This window comes from Brachyhypopomus gauderio, chromosome 3 (assembly GCF_052324685.1).
Source record: "Brachyhypopomus gauderio isolate BG-103 chromosome 3, BGAUD_0.2, whole genome shotgun sequence".
NCBI classification, from domain to species: domain Eukaryota; kingdom Metazoa; phylum Chordata; class Actinopteri; order Gymnotiformes; family Hypopomidae; genus Brachyhypopomus; species Brachyhypopomus gauderio.
The window spans coordinates 29,221,944-29,231,997 of record NC_135213.1 but is presented as its reverse complement, the minus strand read 5'-3'; the positions used below and the strand labels follow the sequence as shown (position 1 = coordinate 29,231,997).

The window sequence follows — 10,054 nt, the reverse complement described above, 5'->3', positions numbered from 1 at the left end:
AGTACGTGTTTTAGTTTCTACCCATTTATACATTACATCGATTCATTTATATGGCATTAATTTGACAATCAATGCATTTATTTTTTTCTTTTTGCAGATTAAAGTGGCATGACTGACCTGCGCCCCCTGTAAAGTTCTAGAAAGGTGCTAGAAAAAGGTTGTCAGTGCAACACACGCACTTTCTCTTATATCCACTGTTAACAGAAGACAGTTGTTTATTTAGATAGGACATTTAGGAATATTGTGGGGTGCTGGGGGTTGTATCTGTCGTCAGCTCACTGTGGGTGGTTTCCTGCTGCATGCATTGTGTGAGATAACTACTCCTACTTGAGTGCAGTCTGTGTTAGACTGGGGTGTGGTACAAGTGTTATCAACACGTAGTACTGAAGCAAATAGCTCATCAGCACTAGTTTTCAGTGGGAATCAGGCAAACTATTTTATTGTTTTACTAGTTTTTAAAAGCGTGTCATACATAGGGGGTCTCCAGCATATGTACTGATCCTTAGAGCTTCCAAAATCCAGCCATGAAGATAACTCTGCCTTAGATAACTGGTGCATTAAGTGGCCATTCTTAGCACCGACATCAGCATACGGTCTTATCAAAAGACCCGCATAAAATACAGGGCAGCTTGTGCTGGTTGTCAGAACATTAAGCCTCAAATTCTACTTCACAAGAGGAGATAGACCAAAGCCAAGATCAGAGAAGCACATCACAGCATGATTAATTAAGGCTTCAACATCCAGTTTTGAACACATTCTCAACCCGAGGTTCCATTTCGCATCTAGACACTTCCTGTGTGCAGCTCTTTTTACCATGACACTCTAAATTAACAAATGACTCTAACCTTTGACCTATAATGGACACTGATTATTTGTTTGACCTCCAGGCTGCAATCTTTGCAGCTCAAGATACACACACACACACACACACACACACCACAAAAGGGCCAACAGTGATACAAGCTGTTCACCTTCTAGGCAGAGGGCCCAACGCCTGCAGAGGAGGAACAAAAACGTGCTTTTTGTTTTCCGTTTTGATGTTTCTTTTCTTGGCTGCCCTCCATGCCTTCTCTCATGGTCTCATTCATCACCGGCCTCAGTCTGTTTGCCTGTTAAATGGAGTGAGTGAGTAGGCCTTGCATCCACTTGCCTAAATATGGCACCTGCCAATTGTGCTGGACCACAAAGCCTGTTGGACTGGACACCAGAGAGGCTCTGGGGACGTCCAGCTGCAGTCCTGGCCCGGTTTCTTATATGTCTGTGTAAACAAGCTGCCTCCCTGGTCGTGTGCCTCTTCATGGCGGTAACTTTCTAGAACGCGTCTGAGGCAAGACACTGTTGGTACAGCAACAAAGAAGGGACAAAAAGGAGGCAGTTTTATTGCAGTTTAGAATGAAGAACAGCACAGTCTCCAACGCAGTAGTAAATACCAGGCTTTTAGTAGAAATGAAAACCTGTAAGTACATAGTAAAATTAATAAATGCTAAGAATTCCAACCGTTTTGTCTCCAGCCAAGACACTTGCTCTCACTCACGCACATACATTTAATTAGAAATCTTTATATTTGAAGTGAAAGTTATTTAGAAAATCACCTCATCCAATTAAACCCATTCAGTTCCATCACTGTTCCTACAGGGGTTATGACGGTCTGATCAGAGCTGAGTAGAGAGATCACCTCCATCACTGTCTTTCCTGTTACCATGTTACCTGTTACTGTTATCTCTTACTGTTATCCAGTGTTCTTATGGGGGTTATAACAGTTTCTGTCTGATCAGGGCTGAGGACACAGGAGGCATACAGTGATGATGCCACCATAAAGCAGCTGGACAATCTAACGCTCGGACAATAAACTGGACAATCTAATGACAAAGATGTCAAACATATGGTACCCTACATCCTTGTGTTGAACCAGTTATATATACTGAACTGGATGAGTATAGATAAATATGTATATATTTCTTTTGTTTGTGTGGTGGTCACCGCGGTGTTAAAATGGCACTGCTGGGGTCATTTGTTGGTTAAACTCCATCATCTCCAGTATCTGCATCCGTGGAGGGAGACAAGGCAGTAGTGCAGCTGTTCCAGTTACATCTTCCCATTTTGATTGGTCCAATTTTATTCCTGTGACACGCAGGCTCCGTGTCCATGCACGCTGGCAGCTTGGGCAGAAGACCAAGAGAAGACCAAGAGATGTGTGCTGAGGTTGGGAGACTGCTGGATTGAGACATGCTCCATCTCAGGTGGATGTGGGATGCTAAGGAAAACACACTATTGTGTGTGTGTGTGTGTGTACATATATTTATACTGTGTGTAGTGTGCACGTGTGTGTGTGTGTGTGTGTGTGTGTGTGTGTGTGTGTGTGTGTGTGTGTGTGTGTGCATTGCTGTGTCTGTATGTCTGCATTTTCATTTCTTAATGGAATGTAGGCCCCAAAACTAAGATAAATATGAGGTTGTCCAGGGTGAGGGAGGCTGAGTGATGGTCCACAGTCCATGTCCCTCATGAGCACCACACGAGGGCGACCAATCAGCAGAGACATGCAGAGACACGCGGGGGTCCGAGACGCACCGACAACGCCGCCATGGCCACACAGTGTTCAAACTGAAGCCAACATGTAGTCGTTCCTCCAAACACACATCACATCTGCTGATAGAGGACACTGCTGCATGGCAAACTGGGACAGGGCAGATGGTGCTGAGTCATGGCGTCTTTGGATGCATTTGCTGATAAAATGCATTTCTGCATGTGCGTGCAAGTGTGAGCGTGAGTGATATGGGGGTTTTGGCGCCCCCTAGCTGGGAGTGAGAGCAGGACTTGGCTCTGCACTGATGTTAACCAGGCACTCTGTGGACCTCAGGGTGGGCAAGGATTTGCAGCTGGGCAGAGATCCCAGCGAGCCACACAGAGCCAGCATGGAGGGAGTGTAGTCTTTGCCTGAGAAGAAGACCAGCACAGAGGAAACATTCAGAAGATCCACACTTCATTACAGAAAGAACCATGCAGGAGCAGGAGAGCGGATGTGTCTATCTGTGAATGATCTGTAGACAGAGTCACTCCATACAGATGTGCTACTGTACCTGCCGCACACCAAGACTGGCCATTCGGCTTTCTCTCAGCCTTCTGGGAATCTGAGTCCAGGCTGATGTGTGCTGAGAGAGGCTCGGGGCTCAGGAAACGTCCACTGTGGGATTTATAGAAAGAGTGCTGAAACACTGCATCACCATGATGTCCAGGACTGAGATTTCTCAAAAATACCTGGTAGCTATGAACATTTCAAGAGAGTCTCACAGTAACTGAGATAGCTAGGTACATTTTAATCCTCAGAACCTGCAACAAATATATAAAATCATACTTTTTTATCAAATGTCCTATAGTGAGAAATGGTTGATGTTTTCTGACAGGCACACAGCTCCACTGTCAGACTGGTGTTATGTATCTCATAACTGGGAAACCAGAATAGTGGAAGATCTGGATTCTCAGCTTGGCTTATCTTGGCTTCTAGTTATATAGCTACGATACTTCTGTAATACCCCTCTAATTTTTATAGTAATTACACTGATGCCATAGTGACATGAAGGTTTTTTAAGACACATGTGCATCAGAATCAACACGACTCTCCAACAAAGTATCTGATGTTCTCCTGCTACCATCATCTCAGCTGTTCTCAGACCCAGAATCCACATGATCGGGTTACGCCTAATGGTTCTGTAGGAACGTGGCACAGGGACTCCCGGACAGGCGTGTCCATTAGGTTCACCTGTGACGGTGCTTCCTGTCCTCTTGGTTGTTGTAGTTATGAAGTGAGGGCCACTGGTTTACAAGGGGGACTGACATATCCTTTGATAGGGGGTGGGATTCACCAGGAATCAGGCTTGTCCTGAGACACACACACACACACACACACACACACACACACACACAGGTAAACTGATTATATACAGTGAGTATAAGTAGGTGCTTTTAATGTTCTTCCTGCAGTTATGAAAAAAATGCTCTCCAATTCTGTGTGTGTGTGTGTGTGTGTGTGTGTGTGTGTGTGTGTGTGTGTGTGTGTCCTCTCACAGTTGCTCCTGTAGTTCCAGGATAATGCTCTCCAGTTCTCTTTTCTCCTGGTTGTTCTGTATCTGAAGCTCCTCCAGTCTGCCGTTCAGTCTCTTATTCTCAGTCTCCAGGTTTTTCAGCTGGGACTCCCTGAGCCTCACCAGCTCCTCTAAATACCCCTATACACACACACACACACACGTATTATTGCACGCACGCACACACACAAAGATATCCTTCATTAAGTCTGATTAGATTTCAGTGTAGTCATAGCCATTTCCACCAGCAGCAGTATGTAGAGTGGGGAGGATCTCTCTCTGAACTGTGTGCAGACGTACGTGGAGTGTGCAGCTGTACCTTCTGTGCACTGACGATCTTGAACCTCTGTTCCATCTTACGGCACTTGCTGCTCCAGCTCTCCTCGTCGGTGACCAGGGGGAGATAGGGATGTTCGGGGACGCTGTCCTCACTGTTACTGCTGTCCACGCTACAGCAATCATCATCGTCACTCAGGTAGTCGTAGCTAAACACCACCCAACAACCGCATTACTGCACAGCTTAGATACACAACACGGATACACAACACAGCAGAGTTGCAAACCGCGCTCACACTATCAGTATATCTCAGCATAGGGACAAGTAGCCATAGCAACAAGACGGATGAGGACAACCCTCCCCCACACTAGCCTATGTTACAGTGCACTGTTTCTAACACACAACGCATTTGTCTCCTGTCCTGCGATTCTGTCTTATTTTGCTCCGAATCTGAAGGACAGGAATAAAACCGTCCCACAGTCACTCTCATTAAACGGGACCGTGCTGGGTGGCTCAGGAATTTTGAAAAGCGCACTGTGGTCTGCTTTGGTTTGGCCAAGACTCCAGATCAAATGGCAGGGGCGGGGCAGACAGGGGTGGGGCAGACAGGGGTGGGGCAGACAGGGGCGGGGCAGACAGGGGCGGGGCAGATAGGGGCGGGGCAGACAGGGGCAGACTCCTCCTGGGAGGAAACCCGGCGCGCCTTTGTAATCCCTGGATGCGACCGAAGGGCAATATGCAGGGGTCCGACATGCTGCCAGCGTGCACAGTATTATGGGGGGGGCTGTTTCTCTGATCTGCAGTAAGTTTTTAATGAGCACTTTATGTACACTGAGTGGGCCATCAACTCGCCTGCATAGTTTAATATGCATATTAATATGATTAAATACACAAATATGCATTTCTTGTCAAGACAAGGGGATCAGATGTACTAAAGAAATCCTCCCATATGGTGCCGAGGGTCCTACCTCTGGGTGAACTTCAGATAGGGAGTGTAGTCGATCACAGACTCAGCTTTGCCATCCAGAGCTTCTCCCTTCAGACAGAAACTGCAGACACACAGACGCCTCCACTCAGAACTACCAAAGTCTATCAAAATCCCAGGAGCCTAGAACAGTCTAGACCAGACCAGTCTAAACCCTTATGCCTCTCCATCTCACACATTTTTCCTCTTACCTGAAATCAATTGCTCCAAGTCCAATGAGCATACCAGTCAGCACAGTGGCCTCCTCTCTTAACATTATAGCCCCTTCTTCATAGAACCTCCTGCACGTGCGCACACACACACACAGACATAAAAGCCCAGTAAACCAGATGCTGGTGTAGCTGCGTCTGTCTGGGACGTGTTGGAGAACCTCAGTGTTACACATGTGCTATTCCACACGTGTGCTGTACCACACACGGGCCATTTCCCCATGTCCACTCGTTCAAGCTCTCACCTGGTTGTGCGGCTGTCTCTCAACGCCGTGGCGATGTATTCAGACAATCGCTTCTCCATCAGTGCCACTCGTATCCATGCCCTGCCCTACACACACACACCTTGGCTTTTCATACAACAGCAACTGCAATATTCATAATAGTAATAATGCATATTTAATCTTTTAGGCACCTTATATAAAATGATCATCGGTTAAACAGGATTAAAACATGCAGGACTCTGGCACACAAAGCCTGATGTAGGCAAATCTGCACCATCCTGTGTAGGCAAAGGTGAATCACCACTGGAAAAGCTTTTTCTCTAGACTTAGGGTTAGAGTTTGGAACATTTACCCTCAATGCAATGCAGTGAATTCATCACTGGATTATCTCAGAACATTTCCACAAATCAAATAATGCATGTTGGGTAAGAGATGTGGTATGTGCCAGGGAAATATAGCATTTCAAAGTGCCAATTAAAGCCATTCAGACAAGTGTACATCTCTGTCTCCATGGCCACGGCCTGACAGCTGACTCTGTTAATCTATTATGGCTTATGCAGTAAAACGCAGTGTCTCTTCCAGCAGGGCGGCGCCACCTACTTTTGCCCTGGATGAGCTGATGTTCTCCATGTTCTCTATGCTGCCGACACAGTTGTTCTGCACCTTGCTACATGCCAGACGGATGAAGTCCCAGAAGCTGCGCTGGCCATCAAACCAGCTGCCTGAGCCTGCCTCACAGGAGTGCCATATCCAGGGAGGGCAAGGTCCGATTGGAAGAAGAAAAGACAAACATAAGGAATATTTTTGCCTTGCCCGATCCGTTCTGAGGTGTAGTGTCTTTCCCAAGTGTGAACCTTGGTGAAACAGATGTTATTTACCTTTGAAGCGATGGCTAAGGATGTGTTCGAGGATGGCGGCGAAATTGATGAACTCCTCTGATGAGTCATCGATGGGCTCGGCCGTGTATTTTTCCAGCAGTGTTTTCACAGAAAACCTGGGCACACAAACAGTGCGTCAGATTCACAACCAACCAACAACTCTACCACACCTGCACCACGCAGACACATCACGCAGACACAGCTTGTCCGTATCCACAATGTTTCTAATAAATGAGTCAACACATCATATGACCTCACAGCATGAGGAACAGGATCCGTGTCACAGAGACACACAAAAAGTCTCTATGTGGAAAAAGAAACTAATTCCCAGCTGACTCACTGTAGTGGCACTACAAGCACCACTACATCACTTCCTCTGTCAGGATAAGTAATGTAGGAATATATGTGCAGGATTTCAGATGCTGTGGCAACAGTTTATGGCCATTATGGGTAAAAGGGATCAGAGAGCAGAAAGACTTTCATATAACCCAAGAAACAGCTAAATTTAACCTCATAATATAAGGGGGAGAGAGAGAGAGAGAGAGAGAGAGAGAGAGCAGACGCAGTAAGGCAAAGTCATGCTTGTTTTTTCCAGCCAATGTCAAAGCCCAGAGACATAAGCAGTAGTGACATCACCATGGCTTGTTCTAGTGGCAACAATGCCTCCTTCAACAAATACGCCAGCCCATCTCATTCCAGCACAAACAGGACAATAAACCAGCTACGCCTTGCAGTCAAGCATCCAGATATCAGATGCGGCCCTCAGAAAGATAACCAAATAAGATAAGATAAGATAAGATAAGATAAGCCTTTATTAGTCCCGCAATGGGGAAATTCACAATTCCCAGCAGCAAAGTGACAGTGGTACAAAGTGACAAAGTGACAGTAGTACAGAGGACAAGACTCCAAACTTACATGATACATATATACATAGAATATAAGCGAAAAGAACTATAGGCAAAAAGTGTATAGGAGGCTGAAAACCTGGCTGTGGTTGGCTCTGAGATAAAAACCTTATTGATGATTTTACTTAGGTGGAGTATTTGTAATCTCAAAGTCTTAAACGTGGGGTTGGAGAGAGAAGGATGTGTCCCTACCAGTAATTCCTGCATGCTCACACTACTCATATAATGCGGCAGGTTGAGTGGTGTGAGCAGTGTTCCCACCCCATCAAAGCTGAAAGGAAACCTACACCACTGCTCGAAGTATAGTCTGGCGTTTAGGCTAATGGCAAAGCTGTGATCTTAGCCTAAACGCAGAACCAATAACACTATCACGTTTCTTAGAATAATGAATCACTAAAACAAGTGATAGGGGTTCAAAATAAAAGTAAAATAACTTAAGTAAATTTGAAAATGCAAATGATAGTAGTCTATTCCCCCAGCACTGCTCAACTCTCTGTAAACCAAAGGGCATCGACTCCCACGGTACTCGCAAACCGCACGTCCTTGCCCGAGAAGGTTGTCGTCATAGCAACGCCATCATCCGGGAAGATATTTAAATCGCACATCTCGTGACACCTTTGCAAAAAGGCTCTCGTGCAGCCACATGTCCTCGCGACAGGAGCCAAGCCCGAAACATCCTGATATATCCTACCTACTTACCGCAAGCAAGTAGACTTTAATTTAGACCTAGGATAAATGTCGAGATCAAACGTAACTAGAAGCCAAGTTATTACAGGCTTATAGTATGTTGTTGTTTGTCAGTAAATTAAGCCAAAACATTTTAATAATTAGAATATAGTAGCTGCTCCTCGTAGAGACCGGAGTATGACCTAGACCATGTGGGGCAGTAGAGCTCTTTAACCGCTTTGTTTCCAATAAGCCCACTGGCTTCACACGCTGGTCCAACGCGTCACTTTGCATTGTAAATGACTGATCTACATGCGAATTCCGCTTAAGATAACAAAATCAATACATATTGTCTCTAGACGGCGTAACATTGTTCCACTGTTTGAAGTGTTCGGCTGCCCTGTGAACGCACCTGCAAACGGTGATGAGGTTTTTCCTCTCAACGGCGATGCTCCTGGAACACCCTTTTTTCGGTTGCACGCCCATAGCCATCGCGGACTGCACACAACTCTGCTCCATTCGGTAACGGCAGCACGGGCGCGCTGTCCTTTCAGAAGCACCACCGAACCCCTCCCTTGGCTACGCCATCCAGACCCACACAGTACCGTCTCTATACGCGGCGACAGCGGCTCCGGTAGACCGTCATGTTCTGAAGTAAGGTAATCTGTGCAAAGCAGCTGTCATATAAATGAGATAATGCTATTTTAAAAGAAAGTGTCGCGTTTCCTGTTTTGGATGCCTATCTCGACCCCTAATTCTTGCCGTAGGGGTCTCAATTCAGCTCCGCCTCTCTCGTGACATCAGTATGATCTCAGCATTCATCATCATTCCCGTTTAACGAGTCAGCAAAAGCGTCATTTTGTATTATGAAAATATATGCTTTAAGTCTATATTAAACACAATCTGCAAATTATATGCACACACAAGAAAAAAGTCAAGCGAAATACATAAGTCATACAACCAAATAGTTGTATACAAATAGAAATAAATATTTACTAATCGTGTATGTAAAAATTGGTAGATAAAAGGAAGACTCAAACAATCACTACTCTCGTCCTAGGGGGTATTCCACGAAGCGAGCTAACTCAGTAAGCCGGGCTTTTTAAGACAAGCCTGGCTCATTTTGCTCAAATTCGGTTCCACGAAAGAGGCTAGACTTGAGCCTCGCTCAGTTACTACAGCAACATGTACGTTTGAAATAACCTGCTCCGTACCAGGCTAGAGTTGAGGCTTAGCTTAGCGGGACCGATACTATTGGCTGAGCAGCTTGATGACAGTCTCGCCATCAGGGAAACTGAATTGAGGAACAAGGTTCCGCTGCAGTTCTATCCATTAAATTGCTGTGGATGTAGCATATATTATAACATCTTTATACATTTAATTGAGTACTGTAATTATTAGTTTGGAATTATTGCAGGTTATTATCAAAATTTAATAATTATATTTCCAAATGCAATTTATATTTCGATCTTAAGAGTACATATTCATTGTTAATCAGTGAGGTTTCTGCACATTTTAATGTATTGGTTTAATCTTCACAAATTCAGGTCAGTGTAAAATGGAATACAGTGTCTAATCGCAGTTATGGTGCAGAAACATACATTAGTATAAACTATCACAAAAAATACAATTCTTTGTACCTGAGTATTAATAACTAATAATACTGAGTAATTTAGGTGAAGATACTTTTAGGTATATATTTATCCCCATACTTCCTCTTTTGTGTTCAGATTACAAGCAAATCATATCACTCTGCAATTTATATATGTTCAGTATAAATAATGTAAATGTGTGGTTAACTTAATGGTGCAAAAAGGAAATGGACACAGAC

General features: G+C 44.8%; 1 protein-coding gene across 2 annotated transcripts; it reads right to left on the bottom strand.

Moving 5' to 3' along the window:
* Positions 1-230: 230 nt before the first annotated feature.
* On the bottom strand, positions 231-9,021 carry rundc3ab (RUN domain containing 3Ab). Of its 2 annotated transcripts, XR_013130133.1 has the most exons (12): positions 8,636-9,021; positions 6,653-6,768; positions 6,375-6,502; positions 5,796-5,881; positions 5,533-5,622; positions 5,325-5,405; positions 4,399-4,564; positions 4,063-4,220; positions 3,758-3,877; positions 3,078-3,181; positions 1,593-2,934; positions 231-1,335 (listed from the first exon to the last, which is right to left on the bottom strand). XR_013130133.1 is itself a non-coding variant. In XM_077000991.1 (11 exons), the coding sequence occupies exons 1-11, from the start codon at positions 8,740-8,742 to the stop codon at positions 2,792-2,794; spliced, it is 1,299 nt and encodes a 432-aa protein (XP_076857106.1). In that variant the 5' UTR covers positions 8,743-9,021; the 3' UTR covers positions 1,355-2,791. The 2 variants fall into 2 exon arrangements, 1 of the variants encoding a protein (XP_076857106.1); XM_077000991.1 differs by lacking the exon at positions 231-1,335 and having other exon boundaries at positions 1,355-2,934.
* Between the last annotated feature and the right edge of the window lie 1,033 nt (positions 9,022-10,054).